Source organism: Xyrauchen texanus, chromosome 29 (assembly GCF_025860055.1).
Source record: "Xyrauchen texanus isolate HMW12.3.18 chromosome 29, RBS_HiC_50CHRs, whole genome shotgun sequence".
Classification (NCBI taxonomy): domain Eukaryota; kingdom Metazoa; phylum Chordata; class Actinopteri; order Cypriniformes; family Catostomidae; genus Xyrauchen; species Xyrauchen texanus.
In genome coordinates this window covers 20,014,994-20,038,152 of record NC_068304.1, presented here as the reverse complement: position 1 = coordinate 20,038,152, position 23,159 = coordinate 20,014,994, and the positions used below count along the sequence as shown (strand labels likewise).

General features: G+C 37.9%; 1 protein-coding gene across 3 annotated transcripts; it reads right to left on the bottom strand.

Moving 5' to 3' along the window:
* Positions 1 to 4: 4 nt before the first annotated feature.
* On the bottom strand, positions 5 to 22,503 carry slc24a1 (solute carrier family 24 member 1). Of its 3 annotated transcripts, none has more exons than XM_052096735.1 (10): positions 22,388 to 22,503; positions 20,231 to 21,420; positions 12,487 to 12,549; positions 10,567 to 10,675; positions 7,019 to 7,102; positions 6,359 to 6,450; positions 5,251 to 5,517; positions 4,465 to 4,554; positions 1,664 to 1,830; positions 5 to 1,491 (listed from the first exon to the last, which is right to left on the bottom strand). In XM_052096735.1, the coding sequence occupies exons 2-10, from the start codon at positions 21,260 to 21,262 to the stop codon at positions 1,242 to 1,244; spliced, it is 2,154 nt and encodes a 717-aa protein (XP_051952695.1). In that variant the 5' UTR covers positions 21,263 to 21,420; positions 22,388 to 22,503; the 3' UTR covers positions 5 to 1,241. The 3 variants fall into 3 exon arrangements, with proteins under 3 accessions (XP_051952695.1, XP_051952694.1, XP_051952696.1); XM_052096734.1 differs by having other exon boundaries at positions 20,231 to 21,423; positions 22,388 to 22,495; XM_052096736.1 differs by having other exon boundaries at positions 6,359 to 6,447; positions 20,231 to 21,423; positions 22,388 to 22,495.
* Between the last annotated feature and the right edge of the window lie 656 nt (positions 22,504 to 23,159).

The following is a 23,159-nucleotide window of genomic DNA, read 5'->3' as shown; positions in this document are numbered from 1 at the left end:
CGACATTCAGCAGAACATCCTCTCTATTCAGCATTCTTCAAACAGCTACGTGCCATTTGTATGGAAATTCATAACTGTTTGTATCAGAATAAAATTGATTACATTAACAAGTAGTTAAGAAGTCTTTTGATTCTACTTTTACTGTATGTTGAAAAAAAAGTAAATCATATTTTACATACAGCACAAGATCTGCATATAAAACGCTTGCTAATGAAATGGTTTTCAGAGTTACAAAAATAATTCCATTGCAGAATATTATTCAATTCTATAATTTACAATAAATTATTTTCACATTTTTGATTTGTGCATACATGTTGAAAAGAAGAATTCACTTATACTGTAGCTATCTTAAAATCCACAACATAAAATAATACAATCACAATATAAAATTCATCAAAATAAATTTGGAAACAACTATTATTATGGAAAAAAATGAAAGGGACATTTCCAGTTTTCACCAGGTGACAATCTTGGTGATTCTGTTTGTTGCCGAGAACTGTGTTTTGCATGCTTTTCATGGTAGAAATCCAGATAGAAGTAAATACTTCAATTGTATCACCCTCAGATTTTTACAGATCATCAAAATTTTTTTCCATATTTTGCATTTTAATAGTTCATTTAATGTGGAAACTGATAATGTGGTCCGTGATGTCCACAAGAGAGTAAAGTGTCCCATTTGTCATTACAGTTCAAAACAGGACTCAAGAGTGCTTCCCCATGAAGCCTCAATGCCCTTTTTCAAAGCCAACACTGGTGCGGACCTCACAGCAGTCCATTTAACATTACATCACCATAATGTGGACTTAAGAGGGTATCATTTTGGACAGGGCCGGTGACAACTTACTGTGACACATTACATTACTGAGTACTTAATTTTAAAGGAACAGTTTACCCGAAAATGAAAATTCATGTTGTTGCAAACCCGTATGACATATCTTTCTTCAATAGAACACAAAAGTAGATGTTAGCCATACATTGTTTTGCATACAATGAAAATGAAATGTGACTGAGACTAACATACTGTCTAAAATCTCGTTTTGTATTCAATGAATGAAAGTTATACAGGATTGGAATAACATAAGGGTGAGTAAATGATGACAGAACACCTCACTGAGTCCAGGGATGCTTTAAATACATAATACTTTATATGTAAAGTGACAGTTCAGAGTATTTGTAATGATGACGCATGACATGAGAGTCCCCATTCAGTGCTGGCTGAATGTTAAGGTGTATCAAAACTGTTAGATGGACACGGGACATACAATGATCCGATCCTCCAGCATGACACTGAGCACCAGGAACACAAAGTAGAGGATGAACATCGTGAATCCCAACACTTTATTCATCCTCCATTTACAGGCAGCGATGGAGATGGTGACAAAGAGGAGCATAATGAAGAGCAGCACAATGGCACAGAAGAGCCCATTACTGCTCACAGTCACCGGGGCCAGCGAATGACATAGCGAGTACATCAGCCAGGGCACAGGTAGCCTGTAAGAGCGATAAAGTAATTGGATACTTAAGCCACACTTTAAAAATGCCTTTAAAAATTTCAAACCAAATGGCATTTATTTTAAGATAGCACAGGTACACTTTTCAAGCAAAGAAAATAAGTTTACATATTGATTCTTTACAAAACTCCACTATGTATGAATCGGCTTACCCCATAGTGATGTCAAATATGTTGCTTCCCACAGAACTTGAGACAGCCATGTCTCCCAATCCTTTACGAGCCACAATTACGCTGGTGATGAGATCAGGAATAGATGTTCCTGCGGCCAGAATCGTCAGACCCATGATCTCCTCTGAGATGCCGATGGTCTCACCCACCTAGGAAAGAAAATAATGATGAACAATGTGCACTATAAAGCAGTATTTTTACTTCAATCATCAATGTATCAAACATCAATGTATCAAACAGGACCAGAACTGCAGTGGCCCAAAAAAGTATTTGGACACTTATGCACTACTTACTCTTAGACCTTTTCTCAGTCCTGAATAAACTTTTGTTTGCAATTTCAAGTTAACAGAATATTCAGGGTTCAATACAAGTTAAGCACAATCAACAGCATTTGTGGCATCATATTGATTACCACAAAAATGAATTTAACTCGTCCCTACTTTTCTTTTAATAAAAGCAAACATCAAGGTTACAGTGAGGCACTTACAATGGAAGTGAATGGGGGCAAATTATGGAGGGTTTAAAGGCAGAAATGTGAAGCTCATAATTTTATAAAGGCACTTGCATTAATTATTCAGTTAAAACTTGTGTGTTATTTAAGTTGTAAAGTTGTTTACAGTCATTTTAGGGTTTGTTGGCATTACATCGTCATGGCAACGAAGTTGTACCATTGGATGTAACGACACAGAAAATGTTAGTAAGTGATTTTTTTCGCACTGAAATCATGTTTACACACATATTGTTTGTGTTTTGTGGCTATACTTTTGAAACAGTGAATATTTTGGTAACACTTTAGAATACTGTATCTTACTTAATGCATAACTAATAAGGAATTACTGCAGACCTAGTAGGTAATTCTTCATTAAAACTTAAGTCACTACTATTAACTACTAAGGAAGATGTGTTAACTAATCAGTATGTAATATCATTTTATAGTTGTGTTAAGTAACGATTAGCTAATCAATAACTATTTAATTGAGTCATGCCTCCTGATGAACTACTTTTAATTATCTACTAATTCAGCAACAGGAGAAATAACTATTGAGTAACTACTAATGAACAGTCGATTAATTACAATTACAATAATATCATAACAATTAGCCATTACAATATTCAGGTTGTGGCCCTTTCTTCTTCCTTCTAATGTTATTATTACTATGGAAATGCAATACGCAGTTCGTGGAATTACTACACTCCCAAAATGAGTCATTACAGAGAATTTAGTAGTTTTGGCCTGTATGGTCAATTGCTTTGTGAGTGTGGTCTGTAACCAGAAATCAACAACGGAATGGAACCCCATCCCCACTATAAGTGACTAGCCAACTTACCTCAGGTAGGTTTATGATTTATATACAGTATAGTGTGTGTGTGTCTCTTGTTTTCCTCAGCACATATCACATTACATTTGGGTAAATTATTCCTGTATGTAAGGCAATGACTGAGGGGAAGGGAACCCCTGAGTAATTAATAAAGAATGACCACATAATTATGAGGGAATAACTTACAACCTGGAACAGTATTCTAAAGTGAAAATACAGGGAACCCATGATTATTTAATACAGAATTACCCCATAATTATGAGGGAATTACTTACAACCTGGAACAGTATTCTAAAGTGAAAATACAGGGAACCCCTGAGTAATTAATAAAGAATTACCCCATAATTATGAGGGAATTACTTACAACCTGGAACAGTATTCTAAAGTGAAAATACAGGGAACCCATGATTATTTAATACAGAATTACCAGATAATCATTCATTAATGGGGTTTCCTGTATTTTCACTTTAGAGTTGGCTAATCACTTATAGTGGGGATGGGGTTCCATTCCGTTGTTGATTTCTGGTTACAGACCACACTCACAAAGCAATTGACCATACAGGCCAAAACTACTAAATTCGCTGTAATAACTCATTTTGGGAGTGTAGTAATTCCACGAACTGCATATTGCATTTCCATAGTAATAATAACATTAGAAGGAAGAAGAAAGGGCCACAACCTGAATATTGTAATGGCTAGTTACTCAATAGTTATTTCTCCTGTTGCTGAATTAGTAGATCATTAAAAGTAGTTCATCAGGAGGCATGACTGAAATCAATAGTTATTGATTAGCTAATCATTACTTAACACAACTATAAAATGCTATTACATACTGATTAGTTAACACATCTTCCTTAGTAGTTAATAGTAGTGACTTAAGTTTTAATGAAGAATTACCTATTAGTTCTGCAGTAATTTGTTATTAGTTATGCATTAATTAAGATACAGTATTCTAAAGTGTTACCAATATTTTAATGTTCAGAAATTGAACCCAATTCACATACATTATAAGTGCCTCACAGCAACCCAGATTTGTACTTTTTTTTATTTTTGTGGTAATCAACATTATGTGACAAATGCTGTTGATTGTGCTTAACTTGTGCTTAACTTGAATATTCCTTAAAGTTCACATAGGTGCATTAGCAGTGTAACCACAGGTGTAGTTCATCACATTAACCATAGATATGTTCCACTAACATTTTCATTTTAAACTGTCCCTGTTGTTTTATCATTATAAATCTGTTATAATCTGTTGTTCTATAATCATAAATCAATCGAACTTCTTTTTTCTTTTTTTTCATGTATGCCAAAAAAAAATTGTGTTTGTGTTATCTTTCTTTAAAATAAATCCACTTGATATGATATTTTGTTATCTAATGCAAATACATACATTTTAAATGTGGCTAAAGTGTCAAAATACTTTTGGGTGGCACAGTATTTAAAAACAGTGGTTACTATGCTGACCTGATGTGCCCACCACACCATAAGATAGGAAAATATTGCAATCCATACTATAGAGCCAAGGAAGGTGATGGCAAAAAACTTCTTTGATGCCTGTGAAAAAAAATTCAAGTAAGATCAGAGGGTCCCACAATATATCAGGTGTCTTTAACTACTATGTACTTAAGCATTTGATACAATGTACTTATTATAGACATTCATGTTGTTGCATTGTAATTACATTTATCGTACCTGCATTTAATTACATTTGTAGTTTCACTGATATCCTTACCCCTAACCCAACCAACCATTGCCCTAATTCTAACTGTAAACAAATCCCTAACACTACCGCTACCCCTACTCCTAAACCTACCTATACCTCAACCTCAGTAGCAGCAAATGTGAATCTTGCAAGAATTTTGCAGAACAACAAGTAGTTACACAGTAAATACATTTTATTATATGCATTTGAATGTTACTACATAGTAGTTAAAGATTACTAATATCAAGTGGGACCAATCAGAATATACAGCATGCGTGTCAATGCTATCAAACGTCCTCACAATGGTGCAAATATAGGGTGAATACAGGTAACATGTAACACTAAAGTTTTTGTAATTAAATATTTCATCATGTTTACTCTTTTTTTTTTGTGGAGATCTTCAGATGGTATTGTGTGAGAGCAAAGGCATTCGCCATTCAAACAAATGGGGGTCAGAAAGTGTCCCCCATTACCTGTATTCAGCCAACATGAAAAACATTGCTAATTATGTGATTTGTGCATATTGGAATGTTTCATTTGGTACTCACAGGGTTTCTGACGTCTGGAACTGTCAGCCACAATGGGAACACGATGGGCAGCAGACACAAATACGTGGCTTGTTTACGTAAGGTGTCTGGCCATTCTAATGACAGAGGTTCTTCATTGTCCTCATCTTCTTCAGCTTCATTTTCATCATCATCATCATCATCACTGTCCTCATCGCTGTCTTCATCACTGTCATCTTCATCACTACTGTCTGAGTCATCTGAACCTCCTGGCTTCTCTGATCCACCTCCTGCTGCAGTATCCCCTTCCTTAACACAGAAACAGACATATGTGAAAAAGATAATACCAAAAATGTGATTCACTGACTTTAAAAAAAGGAACAGTTCACCCAAAAATACAATTCTGTCATTGTTTACTCACATTTATGTCATTCCAAACTGTGGAAACAAATGAATAAAAAGCACATACAAGTATCGCAAACATTTTTCATACAACCTATAATCCAAGTCTTCTGTAGCCATACATAAGTTTAAAACATTTTAAATTGCTATTCTTGATAATCTTCATCTACAGTGATCTGTTAACTATTGCTACATGATGGACCAGATCGGTCCATTTTGTGAATGAATCATTCAGACCTGGTTTTGTTAACTGAATCAATTGATTCTAGATCCGACTCAAAATAACAATTTGTTCATGAATCGGACATTACTTGAACACTAATGAAGTCTAATGAATGCACTATGGCGAATATCAAGGTTTTCACTTTTCAGTGAATGATGGCTTACATTTCTGTTAATTCATCACACAATCACAATCACATGGCTTTAAAGGACATGGACAATAGTGCACTAATCATTTGGATCACATTTAGGATACAATTTAATTATTTATGGTGCTTTTTTGTAATTTTGGAGCTTGACCAACCACATCCACATTCACTTTATTATATGGAAATAGTGGCTGGGATAATAATGACAGAAGATACATTTTTAGGTGAACTATTGATTAATATGAACCGCATACTATGATGGGCAGATTGACTTTACAACAAGGTAAGGATTCGACAAGTTCATTAAAAGCACACAAGTGTGAAAGAGCCAGTTTCTCTTCTTCCAGACTGTTTTTGAGATGCAGGAAAGGCCCCACCTTTTGTGCCTCAGGTTTTTGATTGGCGCCTTCTTCCTTGGTTGCATGAGCTGTGTCTTTGGAATCCTTGGGCTGCTCCATCTGATCGCCTACTGAGATGGTTTTTGTTTGTTTTTTGAACCACAAAAAGAAAGCACAATTATTGAAATCCACAATCAATCAAGATTGCAGTTACTTTAGAAATGAAGAAAAACTACAACTACAACTCTCTCAGATTTGGAGTGAAGATGACCTCAATAGGAGTGAGGTACTTCATATTGAACAATATCACTCTATCATTTGGCTACAATTTCAAATGCAACAGTTGCGGCACAACATAATACTCAATGATTCCAAGCCTCTCATATTTAATTCATGAGACAGAGCTTGGTCATTATGTCAGCTAATGTGTAAAACAGCTCTCGAGTAGAAACAAAAGGTGGAAACATGGAATGCAGGATGCTGTGTAGAGGGCAAAACAGGCCAAACTCCTGGCAGTGTGCCCTCTCTTTATACCTTTCATCCAGCACACCGCAGGTGTGTTACCGTTTGTGGAAATGCAACATTAATAACTGTTTTGAATATGCAACAGAGCTCATCTGGGAGATACGACAATCCATAGAGCTGTCTATAGAGTTCTGTGCAATCATAATATAACAGACTGAGATTATAAGATCTCACCTTCACCAGATTTTTCCTTCTTTTTGCTCTCTACTTTCCCCCGTGCCATGTCGTTCAAAATGTGAGCCTTGTCTTTAAATTTCACTGCAAACCAGGAAAGGAAGAATATAGTTGTGATATTTTTCTTGAATGTACTTGACTGACACTGTCAGGGTCAACAATGACAGTACCACACATTGCAAAAATCCTGATTAGACAGACGTTATACAAAACGATGATGTCATTTCCTCACATCTCACAGGCTACTACAACACAGCAATCACATCACAAGAATGACATCACAAAAACTAATCCCTTACCTTTACATTCCAAAGAGCTTCTAGCCTTAGCATCACCATTAAACACTGACTCTGAGTAAAAGTAGATTCATATACAATAAATGCCATGCATGGTGAATGTCACAAATCTTCCTCAAATATACTTTAAAAACCCTTATATGTGCATTGATTTTAATTTATTTTTTTTATCCCCTTCTCTCCCAATTTGGAATTCATTCCCATTTCAATTCATAGGTCCTCGTGGTGGCGTGGTCACTCACCTCAATCCAGAGTAAAGCGAGAACCACTAATCACAACCACAAGGAGGTTACCCCATGTGACTCTACCCTCCCTTGCAACTGGGCCAATTTGGTTGCTTAAAAGACCTGGCTGGAGTCACTCAGCATGCACTAGACTCGAACTTGCGACTCAAGGGGTGGCAATCAGCGTCTTTACTCACTGAGCTACCCAAGCCCCCCACCTCCATATGTGCATTGTTAAATGTTAGAACTTTGCACTTAGATTTTTTCAAAGAATACTTCATGCACATTTTGCAAGGCTTCATAAAGAACACTCAAATCTCATGAAACTGTCAAGAAAAATGCCCGGGTCATATTTCACTTAAAACTTTTTGAATAAAAAAAGTACAGTACAGTACAATTACAAATCTTTTCCCCAATTATCAGTAGCCTTATGTAAAGCAAAAAAATTTAAAATATCTATATATTAATATAATACAGTATTTACATTTGAAAGTATACTTGTAATTATACATTGTGGTATAATTTGTATTGTACTACATGTAATTATGCTCATTAAGTGTCCAGAGATAATTCATTTCATTATTCATAATTTTCATAATTTAGTAATCTTATATCCCTGTACCAAGAATAAGATTTTTCTCACATGACAGTAATGACAACAGGAATTTTTGCCTTAAAATAATTTGAATTTTGGGGAACATAAGCTTAATTTTCATGAAAATAACAAATTTCATGTCAGAAAGCAAAAAAAAAAAGAAAAAATGAAATAAATAATAAAAAAAAAAAATTAATGGCCCTAAAATAGGCTTCATGTTCTTTATGCAAAAGACAATATTTATATTTATTTTTTATTTAATATCTATTTTAGGGTAAAATATGACCCAAACTTTTCTTTGTGAGGTTCACCCAAATACTGACAAGCAAGATGGTTACAGGGTGTATTAAGGCAGTGTATGTTAGGTCCTTTCAACCTAGTTGTTAAGTTCTGGTCAGTTTAACTTTATTAAACCCAATGTAGATTGCTGCAGCATATGAATGAATAGTACAAACAAACCTTGAAAGTTGTTTTAATAACCGCAGCCTGTAGTAGAAAGGGGGCCCTATCACAATAACAGGATTGAGCAGCAGGAGCCTGGCTCTGATCCAGCCTTTATGAGCTCACTCAAAAGCTGCTTAATAAGATGGAGCAGCATTGGGCTGGGAGGTTGTGTTGGGACCCTGAGAGTGCAGGTGCACAACCTCCTGAAGACAGAATGAAGGTCAATCAGCCATAGCAGAACACCCCCTCCCCCCACAGGGGTTCTTCTTTACACGTATGCATGTGGCTATCAAGAAGACATCTTGATGTCAATATACTTTCAAAGCACAGTATGCGATATCCAGTGGGGTAAAAAATTTGAGATTTGAACATTGAATATCAGGGATTCAAAATCCTATTTACTGGAAAAATTGAAATATACAGTTTTAAGATTTTGAAAATGTTAAACAAAAAACATTAGGATGCAAAATGAAAAAGAAATATTTAAGATTTTGTACGATTTGCATCTCTAGGTCACTAATACAAACAGCAAATTTGTGACTGACCATGTGACTGACTTTGTACAAACGGTCAGATTTTCTTGCTTCCATGAAAGAACACTAGATGTTGGAACATTGACAGATCATTCTGGGGTAACATAGATGATCAAGTTTTATATAGACAATGCCAGCTCAAGTGCATGCTATTATTGAACCAAAATGGGGAGAACATTTTCATTGAACTTTTCACTCAAATTGTTATGCTAATAATATAATTTGTCATTTAAAAAAAGTAAAAAAAAAAAAATGTTAAGTTAAAAACAAATAAATAAATTAAAAATATATATGGTCTCAGACTTTTGGATCCCACTATATAATTATATTTTTTTTAGGATGATTTTTGTATAGTTCACAGTAGGGGGTGCCATTTTTCATGACATGTTTGTTGTTATTTTAACATTTCACTGGGACCCCACATGGAACTTGAAAAAACGACACACAGGTTGATATGACATGACAATGTCATAGAGCCATTGCAGTAAGCCTATCCCATCCCTTCACTTATATGAATCACTCTCCACTCCACAGACTGAGAAAGAGCTATTTATCTTCTTAGTATCAATCTGGACTTAGTGCTGTCATCATATGGAACACACAATGCTAATCCACTTGTACTGAGAGAAGGACAAAGGGACTCTCCTTCTACACTTCTGAAGTTTATACAACAGTAGTCTGAGGGAATATATTAAATGATTTGGTATTTTGATCTTTCTACAAATGTATACAATTATTGATCTTTACACAATCATAAACTTAGTTTTAATATTTGATTACAAAAGGTTTCTCATAAAAGTGAAACTGTGGAATCTGAAGCCTAAAGAATGAGCAATTTCAATATTTAGTTCTGGAGATATAACAAATTCGAGCCCCTCTCTTATGTCTCTATCAATTAATTTTTTCCAGCAAATCATTTGCTTGTAAACAGTTTAATTAAAACATGGAAATAATATGAATCTTCAAGAAGGGAATAATATGAATCTTAAAAAAAGAGAGCTCTCCGTCTTTAGCATATATTTTTTTCTGGTCTTTTAATATTTACATTCTCTTAAAAACGAATTTGTAAGACTAATCTGCTCTTTAAGTATGCATCCACAAAATGATCTCAAGATGAAAATTCACCCAAAAATATAAATTCAGTCATTTAATTCACCCTCATTTTGTTGTCAAACCCTTATAACTTTCACTCTCCCATTGAACAGAAAAGGAGATGTTAGGCAGCATGTTAGCCTCTGTCATCTCTCACTTCCATTGTATGGAAAAAGATTCAATGAAAGTGAAAAGTGACTAAGTCTAACCTTCTGCCTAACATTTCCTTTTGTGTAATCCAGGTTTGGAACAACATCTTTAAACCACCAGAAATGTAATCATGCAAAGGAGGAATAGAATGCTTTGTGCAATGATTGCTTTATGAGTTCTCATAATGAGGACACAGACACTGAAGTGCTCTTACCCTCTCCAAGAGGATCCAGTGTGTGAATCATCAGCTGGAAGATGGTGTTCCTCATGGTACTGTTGTGTAGAGAAGCAGAACTGCCCCCACGCTGCAAAGTGGGCTTCAGCTACAAAATAGGAGAAAATGCTCATGCTAAATAATGTGAAGAAAATGAACATTTGCATTTGTAAGGAGTAGAATGAATGCACAAATGGAGAAAATAAATATAATAAATTGTTAAATCTCATATGCTACTAACTGTAAATTAATAATCTCATCTTGATATGACAGCAATATCAAATCATTTCATGGCTATGATGTGGGCATCTGATGAATCTACTTTAGTTTTAAATGGAGTGTGATTTGTTAGATTTTTTTGGTGGGAGGGGGGTTGGGGGATTCAGGAAACTTGTTTGGAAACAGAATTTATTTTTGCAGTTCCATTTTAGTGACACTAGTAATGCTTACATGACCAACTTCACCTTCAAATGAATATTTAGCTTTTTTAGTTCTGTCCACACATTTTCTATCGGATTGAAGTCAGGGCTTTGTAATGGCTACTCCAATACCTTGATTGTGTTGTCCTTAAGTCATTTTTCCACAACTTTATAGGTATGCTTGGTGTCATTGTCCCCAAGAATGGAAGACCCATTTGCGACGAGCTTTAACTTCCTGGCTGAAGTCTTGAGATGTTGCTTCAATATATCCACATAATTTTCCTTCCTCATGATGCCATCTATTTTATGACGTGCATCACTCCCTCCTGCAGCAAAGCATCCCCACAATATGACGCTGCCACCCCCATGCTTCACAGTTGGGATGGTGTTCTTCGGCTTGCAAGCCTCAACGTTTTTCCTCCAAACATAACAATGGTAATTATGGCCAAAAAATTACAAAATTTTTTCATCAGATGTCACGGTCTTACCGTGTTATTTTCTATCCGTCGCTCTCCGGTTGTGACTGTAAGATTATGAACACCTGGTTTGGATGGGCTGTGGGTATTTAAACGCCTGTTTGTCACCTGGGTAGGGTCGATGCTCTTTGTTCTTTTCTGTCTTTTTACAGGAATAGGGAGGTGGCAGGGGTCATTGGATTAATGACCCCTTTTTTGTTGCAGTTCTTCTTTGAGCAGCCTTTCAGGTTATGTTGATATATGACTGGTTTTACTGTGGATATAAATACTTGTCTACCTGTTTCCTCCTTGATTTGCACTTTTCGCACCAAACTACATTCTTCTCTAGGAGACAAGGATGAACCAGACTTGTGGTGGTCCACAATTTTTTTCTGAGGTCTTTGCTGATTTCTTTTTATTTTCCCATGTTGTCAAGCAAAGAGCCACTGAGTTTGAAGGCAGGCCTTAAAATACAACCACAGGTACACCTCCAATTCAGTACAAGTCCTATCGGAAGCTAACTGGATAATTGTCTACAGGCTTGACATAATTTTCTGGAATTCTCCAAGCTGCTTAAAGGCACAGTTAACTTAGTATAAGTAAACTTCTTATCCACTGGAATTGTGATATAGTTGATTAAAAGTTAAACAAAATGCTGGATAAATTACTCATGTCATGCACAAAGTAGATGTCATAAACTTACCAAAACTATAGTTTGCTCATATTAAATAAGTGGAGTGGTTAAAGAATGAGTTTTAATGACTTCAACTGTACATGAGTTTTAACAAAAGAATGAATGCAAGTGCTTCACATTTCTGCCTTTAACCCCTCCAAAAATTGGCCACATTCACTTTTATTGTCTCCATTCTCTTCCATTGTAAGTGCCTCACTCAAACCTTTATTTTTGCTTTTTTTAAAAAAGGAGAGTCGAAATTAATCATCAATATTATGCCACAAATGCTGTGGATTGAGATTGTACTTAACCCAGAACATTCCTTTAAGCATTGTAAGAGGACTGCATATTTTAATCTAATGCTTTACATTACCTTTAATCGATTCATGTCTTCTGGTTCAGGTGGCCTGCTGTCTTCACCTGAGGTCCCATTGTCCTGTGTGAAACAACAGTTTGAAACATTACAGAGCACATAACCCACCAATCTGACCAAAGTCTTTTCTGCCAGACTTTCATCTCTTTTTGGAGATTAAAGGTGACTAGATTGCAGCAGAGTTGATGAAACATACTGTATATTCATATCATCAGAATAAAATGGGACCATTATGAGTGAAAGTAGTTGTGGCAGGGCAGAGGGCGGGGCAGGGTCGTGATTCCGCACACCTGGCCCCTAATCAGGCTAATCAAGCCTCAGAGAGGGATAAAGGCCGACTGGAAGCTGCAGTGCGACAGAGAGAGATTTATGGACAGCTGTCTGACACCTTTGTGTGTTTGTCTTTTTGTTTCAGTTTATATTAAACTATTATTTATATTATCAAGCCAGTTCTTGCCTCCTCCTTTCCATTATTCTTTTTTCCCTGGTGCCGAAATCCGGGAAGGAGGAGGGATGCACCATAGTAGAGTCCTTGCCACTACCATCCACCCCAACGGAGCAGCCACAGCCATCCACTGGAGGACGGAGGAGCCTGGCCACCTGGAATCGGAGGAACAGCTGCTGACCGTGAGGGGAGAAGGGGCTCCCAACCAACCGCCTGGATCGGTTACTGCTGCCAGGGGCGGGAGAGACCCCTACCGTCCACCAAAAACGCGGCAGGGCGTTCCGTCTGCCAGGGGCCGGAGGTCACCATTAAACTAGTGGTATATACCAAACATGTACACCATGTATGCTTATGGAATGTCATACTACTATAATCTGTATAGATACTGTAAACAGGGCTTTAGCTAGTGGGATGTAAAGTGGTAATGATTCTAGGGGCCCAAAGGTCCAGGGGGCCCACAATAAATTCTAAACTGTATGTTTTAATAGGAAAGGGGCCCAGAACAATGTATAGTCAGGAGGCCCAGATTACCTTGCTACAGCCCTGACTGTAAATATCAGTGTAATGGGTAAAGGATGGGCAAGGAAGATGCAGGAACCGGCAGAAAAGTCAGCGTAAACTTTAATGACAAACTCAACTTAAAACAACATAAAACATATTAGCGGCCATGTATGTCTCTCTCTCTCACGAACTGGTGCTCCCGGCTTGTCTTTATCCCCCTCCCAGCTGATTATGACAATTCTGCACCGGCCATGCATTGTCACAGCCCAGCCACACCCTCCTCCTCGTCACAATAAGCAATCAGATCTAAACAACTTTTCAACAAATCTTCCTGTTTTTCTGACATAAAATGGAAATACAAGTGGATAGTATTCTACAAAAATAACAAATTGGATAACACATTTTTTTTTAAATAATACAGCAAATAAGCAATCTTTATAGTCTGCTGGAGGGCCATTTGATTTCTATATCATACCTATATGATCATATACACCAATCAGCCACAAAATTAAAACCACCTACCTAATAAACGGCGCCAACCCACATATCATTATAGCATTCTGAGATGCTATTCTTTTCACCACAATTGTACAGAGTGGCATTTGTAGTTAATTCTAGAGACTATTGTGCATGAAACTCCCTGTGATTGATGAGAGAGGTCAACAGAGAATGGTCAGACTGGTTCAAACTGACAAAGTCTACGGTAACTTGGACAACCGTTTTGTGCAATTGTAGAGAGAAGTATAACATCTCAGAATGCTTTGGTGGCATGAGGGGGACCTACACAATATTCAGCAGATTGTTTTAATGTTGTGGCTGATCGGTGTATTTCATAGATATGCATATATGATTTGCTATTCGAAATTGGAATGCATGCATTAGATTAATATCACATCTTGAAATAAGATACTATAGATGGCTGTGTTCCATACCGACAGTTCTGTCTTTTTTTAGTTCAAATATTTACAGCAAATCCAAGCCTGAATTAAATAGAAAAACAAATAAAACTGAATTCTACATAATTTCACAAAATTACAATAGACTATTTCATTCGAAATGGATGAATATAATATAAGATATTGTGGCATTGGCATACATGAGCACCCAAATACTGTATATCAAATATATCACATTCTGTATGTTCTGTTTATATTGTTCGGGCTGCACTACACATCTGTGATAGATTCAATCCAGTGGATTTAGTTTGACTGAGATTTGGGTCCTCTGGGTCCAGTAAGCCTTCTTACACTATAAAAGCTTCAATCACTCTTATCAGATTTAAACACTCTATATGTTACACAGTTTGTACATCACAGCAGACTCTCAGAGGATTAAGTGAGTGTCTTTGGTTGAGATGCCCTGAGCTTCATCATTTTGCAAGCCCAAGAGACATAACAGGGTCTATAACAAAGACCACGTGCCATTGATACAAACTGAGCAGGGAATTTCATATATTTTGTTTTTCAAGTTTTGACCAATTCATCATAAAAAAAAGGGTGTTTTGCAGTCTGTGGATGTACAGCATTCCATTGATGTTTATGTTTAATGTGTACTCTGTCCAAGGAATTCGTGATTTTGGGCCCTAGGAAAGTACAGGAATGGGTCCCACTTCAATGACCAGCCAGCCAAATGACACATTTATGTTGATTTCCTCTTAAAGGTGCTGCAAGTCATTTTATTATATATTTACTATATATAGATAATATCACACGAGCAAGAATACGATGTGGCCCTACATCAGCACTACTGTGATTCGGCCGCAGGCACGAGGCCATGGGCCATGTGTCTTAGGTAATCAGTTTTGTATTTGTGCATGGAATTACTTTCTTACACGACGGATCAGAATCGTTGCTGATTCAAACCAAATGATGCATCCAAGCCTCCATTAGTAATTCAAAAATGTCACTTCATAAATAGTATCAGTGTTTAGTATAGTATATATAGTATAGTGGCTTGAGTTGTTTCGATGTGTGTGTGTGTACTTGCGTGCATGTGTGTGTGTGTGTGTGAGAGAGAGAGAGAGAGAGAGAGAGAGAGAGAGAGAGAGAGAGAGAGAGAGACGGAGTGTGTGCGGTCACCTGTTGCCACACCCAGAAATGCTGTCAGCTTTCTGACGGTCAGTTTTCTCCGTGGAAAAATAGCATCCAAGTGGGAGTATTTCTCCCTATTTCACGGTAGACAGTGTGAAAGAGTAATCACTACAAAACCGCAATATCCTCCGCCATTTTAAACAGCAGCCATTGTGAAATTAATCACTATGTTGTGTCTCTCAGCTGTGATGACCCTTAATGCTGAAGTTGTTAATTTAAAGCCATTTAAAGCTATTTCCTAGCTTTAGTAGTGTAGTGTAGTAAGTGTAGTAAGTGATCACGAAGAGCTGTTGTATGTAAACAGATGATGCGGATTCACTTTACATCACATAACTTGGGTCTTCCAAATGGACAATCCAAATACATCCAAAATTGTGGCAAAATGGCTTTAGGACAACATAGTTAAAGTACTGGAGTGGCCACTACAAAGCCCTGTCCTCAATCTGATTGAGGTGTGGGCAGAACTGAAAAGGCTTATTGTAGAAGGCTACCCAAAATGTTTGACCCAAGTAAAACAATTTAAAGGCAATGCTACCAAATACTAACAAAGTGTATGTAAACTTCTGACCCACTGGGAATGTGAAAAGCTGATATAAATCTCTCTACTATTATTCTGACATTTCACATTTTTTAAATAAAGTGGTGATCCTAACTGACCTAAGACGATTAAATGTCAGTGTGGCAGGGCGGAGGGCGGGGCCGTGTCGTGATCATACACACCCGGTCCCTTATCAGGCTAAGTAAGCCTCTGAGAGGGATAAAGGCTGATGGCAGAGGGTGGTGCGACGAGAGAGAGATCGTTTACGGACATATCCGTCATGTGTGTGTTTGTGTCTTTTACGTTTCTCATTAAAATATTATTTATATCGTCAAGCCAGTTCTCGCCTCCAATTTCCATTGAATATGTTACACTGGTGCCGAAGTCCGGGAAGGAGGAGGGATGCCTGTCGCGGAGTCCTCAACACTGCCCTCCACCCAGGGGAGTGCCGCTGCCATCCACCAGGGGAGGGAGTAGGCCGACTGCCCGGACGTGGTGAACGGCCTCCGTCTGCGAGGCGAGTGGGGACTGAACTCCCAGACTGCCTGGAGCGATGGAGCCGCTGCCAGGGGCGGAGGAGAGCCCTGCCATCCCCCAGAAACACGGAGGGTTCGATGGAAGACCGCTGTTCACGAGGGGAGGGCTGTTCACCGCTGTTCCCCGACCGCCTGGAGTGGTAGGTCCACTGCCAGGGAGCGGAGGAGTGTCCCCACGAGTCGCCGAGAACACGGAGGGTCATTCTTTCCGCCAGGGGTCGTGAGTCTGACTCCGGTCTGCCCGGGGAGAAGCGGCTGTCGTCTACCTGAGAGGGTGGAGTAGTGATCGAGGACCATGCGACGGTGTATCGGAGAACCGGCGAGTAGGGTTTTTTTTTTCATCTCTCTCTCCTCTCTCTCTCTCTCACTGCCGCTCGGCGTTGGCCTTTTCCCTCTCGTTTAAATTGTACAGTGTTTTTTGGGGGGGTACTACACTGTTACAGGAAGTACCCCCCATTTTAATTATTTCTGTTCCCCTCCCCTTGCCCCCTCCCTCGTCCAGGTAGATGGGGATGACCTGCCGGCAGACCAGGCTTGAAGCACGCCCTCCCCCAGGGAAAGGGGGGTGTACATCAGGCCGGGGGCTCCCCAGCCTGAGCAAACGAGGGAGGAATGTGGCAGGGCGGAGGGCGGGGCCGGGTCGTGATCATACACACCCGGTCCCTTATCAGGCTAATTAAGCCTCTGAGAGGGATAAAGGCCGATGGCAGATGGTGGTGCAATGAGAGAGAGATCTCTCGGACATGTCCGTCATGTGTGTGTTTGTGTCTTTTAAGTTTCTCATTAAAATATTATGTATATCGTCAAGCCGGTTCTCGCCTCCTCCTTTCCATTGAATACGTTACAGTCAGGAATTGTGAAAAATTATTTTAAATGTAGTTGGCTAAGGTGTATGTAAACTTCTGACTTCAACTGTGTGAAAAAGTGTCCTGACTGAGATTTCTCATCGGTCTCTGTGACAGCACTAGACTAAAAACAACAAACAAAAATGTGTCCTTGATTGTCTGGCTACTATGAACTACAATACATACCACTACAACACAATAAAAAAAAACTCACTCTCCCTCTTTCTTAATGCACTTTTTCTCCATCAACTTGACCTTGAATGAACTATATCCAATTTAATAGACAAAAGGTTGATTTTGCATGTTTCCAGAAGGCTTTGATCGACTTTTAAATTTGAAAAAATAATGTTTTCTTGATTTACGCTGCTAAATAAGGCAAAAACTAGTTATCAGTCCGAGAACAAACTTTTTTGTTTACGATTGTCAAAGCCCAGATCATAATCATCATCAGCACTATGTATCAGTGACTATAGTGAATGCTGTGCTCGTGGAAGCTCTGGCGGGTGGCAGTGCAGGCTGTGCAGTTATCTGATCCATTTAAAAAGACAGTGTAACCATCTCGATTCTGCTACTTTTTTTTTTATCCACAAATTCAAACCAAACTGAACTAGCGACAATGTAGTTTAGCTTGTAACTTGTAACAGAGTATACTATGAAATCACACAAAACTGTCCAAGCAGTTTGGCTCACTTTTGTTTATGAACTTGCATATGCATAAAAACCTCAGAATATTCCATTACAGCCTGATCTGAGGGGGGAGGGTTTGCTTGCATTTATGGTGCTGAAAATAACATCGAGATCAATCATATCGGTGTTGTAACAGTAATATTTTTTTTCTCCCCTTTTTCTCCCTAATTTGAAATGCCCAATTCCCAATGCACTCTAAGTCCTCGTGGTGGCATAGTGACTGACGTCAATCCGGGTGGCGGAGGACGAATCTTAGTTGCCTCCGCATCTGAGACCGTCAACCCGTGCATCTTATCTCATGGCTTGTTGAGCGCATTACCGCAGAGACATAGTGTGTGTGGAGGCTTCACGCCATCCACCGCGGCATCCACGCACAACTCACCACGTGCCCCACTGAGAGTGAACCACATTATAGCGACCACGAGTGACTCTACCCTCTCTAGCAACCAGGCCATTTGGTTGCTTAGGAGACCTGGCTGGAGTCACTCAGCACACCCTAGTATTCAGACTCACGAACTCCAGGAGTGGTGGTCAGCGTATTTACTCGCTTACCTACCCAGGCCCCCGTAACAGTGATATTTAAAATATCACTAACATAAAAAAGCATATTATTTGTATTTTTAGAGGGCTCTTGTCTTCTGGGGGTCCTAGGCAGTTGCCTACCTTTGCCTAGTGCTAAGTCTGCCCCAAACTCAGTTTACAAAGTTTATTCTTAAATGTTGTCCCTTAATTGTAAAAACAGTGAATATTGTGTAACTTTGTGTTTATTGTTTTTAATGTACACTTTTTATAATGTCCTGTGTTTATTGTATTGGACAACATTCTGTGTACAACATAAAGTAGTGTTGATTGTCTGGCTGTAAAAACTAATATTCTACACAGGATCAATAAAGTATCTATCCATTATTTGCAATAATGTATTACAAGGTGAGATTGTTTCTCTTGTTGGACATTAGATGTTATTAGTTCAAACAAATGAATAATTAATTATATCATGTGTACTTGTTGGAATAACCATTTCACAGGATGAGACACGTTTACAATAATCCACAGCTTGAAGCCTCCCACACAGGTGAGTGTGAATATGTTATAGCAGATTATTGCAAGTGTTGATCTCTCTAAACCTCCCTCTCACCACAGCGTCTAAGCTCAGGGACATTAAGAAAATAACTTGTGAAAATTACTGCACAATTTTAATAATGGCCCAGTGTCATGAATACTGGGGCTGTAAAATGAGAAAAAAACACACCAGCTCCAAATACCTCACCTATTACAGGACTCATTAACTATGTCTGGCCCCAGCAGACACCAGAGATCCTTTTATTTCTGTGTATCAAAGAAAAATGCAAACACATGCATATCTTCTCTATATATCCTCTATGCATATATTCTCAATGATATTATAGCTCTGTTATAACATTTTTGAGCAGATATTATAGCAGAGTAATTTCTGATTCACACTATATGGTTTACATTTACATTTATGCATTTGGCAGACACTTTTATCCAAAGCGACTTACAGTGCACTTATTACAGGGACAATCCCCCCAGAGCAACCTGGAGTTAAGTGCCTTGCTCAAGAACACAATGGTGGTGGCTGTGGGGTTCAAACCAACAACCTTCTGATTACCAGTTTACCAGTCATGTGGTTTAGACCACTACACCACCACCACCCCCATACCACAGCAGACATTCTCAAAATCTATAGGTTGATAATAAATTATATTTCCACAAGATAAACTATTTGAAAATTTGAGTAATTTATTTAAATTAATCCAAACAAATACTTGACTTTGAGATTAAGTTCAATTAAGTCAATTTTTGTGTTTCTGGCTTGCATGTCTGTGTTCCTTGTTTTTGTGTTCCTGTTGCTAAATTGGTAAAGCATGGCACTAACAATGCCTTGGTAGTGGTTTCAATTCCCAGGGAACATATGTGCTTTTGAAATGTACAGCCTGAATACACTGAGTCTCTTTGGATAAAAGTGTCTGCTAAATCAATAAATGTAAATGAACAAATATCTATCTATGGTGGATTTGTTTTACAAGTATACAGGAGACTCTCTAACACTGAACATTAAAGTCAAAATAAATGGGGCGTACCTTCTCAGGTTCTTCCACAGCGATGACTTTGACGATACTCTTGTGTTTCATGAGTTGAGCCTTAAAGGCTTTCTCAATTTGAACATTGAATTTCATGAAAATCACATAGAGTGCATAACCACCCATCAGCATCATACTTTCCCACCACATAATAGTGTTGTCCAAGAAGAAGATGATGAGCATGATGAGATCAAGGATGTAGAAGGAAACATCACGAAATAAAGGCCACCATGTGAGGTGAAGCATCTCCCGGGAGAACAGAGCACACATTCCAATCACAAACAGGATATTAAAGACAGCCGAGCCAACAATGGTTCCAATGCCCACATTGCTATGGGAGATGAAAACACCAATCAAGGAAGTAAAGAGTTCAGGAGCAGAGCCTCCTGCAGCCATGAAGGTTGCACCAGCCACATCATCTGAGATCGCCAATTTGTCAGTGATAACCCCAAGCGTTGGGACAAAGAACTCATCACAGACAATGGCCAAAGAAACAAACATGTATACCATTCCAAAAATGTGTAGAGCAACCCAGCCTTTGCGTCTGTCCTCAATGGAGAAGATGTCCTCCGGATACTCGCCCTTCATGTGTGGTGCCTCTCCAGGTCTAAAGGCTGTAGTGTTGGGCACCAGAGTTGTAGTATCAATTGCTGGACTGGGAACTGGGGTGGGTTTTTGAAGGTCTGGATCCACATATATGCAGTGGATGATTGTCCTATTTGTGGTTGTTGTAGGTGCCTCTGTAGTTGTAGGTATATTTGGAGGGGTTGTAGATGAAGCTGTTTCTAACAGCTGGACCTCATCTGTCTGCTTGGAGTGCTTTGGCTCAACAGTAGTGGTCAAATTAGCCAACTGTCCTGTTTCCATAATATGTCCAGAGACATCATCATGGTCCCCTGTTATCTGGGGCTCTTGCCAGGGTTCTGGTAGTCTGGCTCTAACAGTCAGTTGATATAAAGAACAAAGGAAAACCCCAGAGAGAAGGAATATAATTCGGCTCAGATGAAGTCTCTTTCTCCGAGTCAGGAACATTTTTCAACTATGTTTCCTAAAGGGTGCCAAATTGCTTTTGGGGGCAATAACACCCAGACCATACAAAATGTAACCCCAGAAGATGGTGGGGTATGCAGGACTCTCTCACAGAATGTTTCAACTCATTTTCTCTGTAGTGCAGTTTTCCTCTCAAAGACCTACTGTGGATAAAATGAACAGTGAATGCAGCAATTGTATAGACTACACTGAATATAGGATCAACAGATTACAGTGTCCATAACACTCCTCAAAGTTGTTCTAATACTTGATCTTCATCAAATGAAAACATTGCACTGGATAGCATAATTATATTATACAGTTAATGACCTACTCTCTCATTTTGAACATTTTAACCCAGATACAAATTTTGAGTTGAATTCTCTATAGTATGTACTATAATTGTTGTGTTGATAGATATAATAATTTTTCTCCACATGCTTTCCTTTTTACTTAAGTGCATAAAACTGCAAATCTGTTTTGGATCAAAGTGACTGAAAATGATGGATCAGGTCACATTTAATAGTAATTGTATACGAATTCTAACTTTTTTTAAATTATATTGACAATACAACTTCTCAATGAATATATCTGATGAATAAAAACATTTCTTGCACATTTCTGTCTAAAAAAACTGAATGGAAAATATCCAACTGTGGTGTTACTATGTTTCATGATGTCCTAATGTCCATAAAATAATTTTAAATTAAGTATATTTAAAGTGTATAGGTTTTATTTTTTATAACCAATTTTATAACCTATTTTTATAGGTTTTATTTTTTATATATTTGTTAACATTAGTTAATGCACGATGAACTAACATGAACTAATAATGAACAATTTAATTTTTATTAACCAAGATTAGTAAATGCTGTAAAAAAAAAAAAAAAATACATTGCAATACACAATACATTTATTGTTAGTTCATGATACCTAATGAAACGAATGGAACCTTATTGTAAAGTGTTACCCATCAACACTGACACTGTAATGAAGTTTGGTCGCATTGCCTTAGGGTCTATAAATATCACAATGTAACAAAGTGAACCATATTGCCAAAGAATATAGCCTAAAGAATTGTTTTGTCCACAGATACGAAATTCAATTTGACAGATTAAGGAAACCCACCTGTTGAAAGGCGCTGCGTGCGGCGGTGCGTTGATCGCTGCTGTCTCGCTCACAGCTGGGCTGCAGGGAAAGGCGCGGCTGCTGTGAGCGCTGGTTCAGGTCAATCAGGACGCACCGCAGGACAGCTCTTCAGAGTGGATCAGCACAATACCTAATTCCTGAAGTCTTTTAATAAGAGGATTACACGTACTCTCTCCCCACACTCTCATTATGTTTTAAACCATTTAATCCCAATTATTTTGCTAATTTACGTTTCTTTAAAAATGGTAGAAAAATAATGCTCACGAAAATTTGCAATTTGAAAATACAAATTAAAGCTTAAAATCTATTGATGTAACTCTTGGGAAATATTATTAGATATGAATTAGCCTATAGATTATTATTAACATGCAACAATGCCATTTTGAATGCTTTCTAAGTTGTTGTCTATAGCATAGGCTTTTCATAGATGTGTAGAATCTTTCTATTTTAACGAGAAAGAGAGGACAAAGTTACAAAACTCTCTCTCTCTCTCTCTCTCTCTCTCTCTCTCTCTCTCTCGCTCTCTCCATATATATATATATATATATATATATATATATATATATATATATATATATATATATATATATATATATATACTTACAAATAAAAAACGTTTTTTTTTTTTTTTTTATTAGATATTATTAAAACTTCTCTATTGTTCAGGTGAACTAGTGAATCTTTCTCTCTTAAAGGTCTATTTTTGAACATGTTGTCTTGGACGTACACTGACACCTAGGGGTCGTAGAAT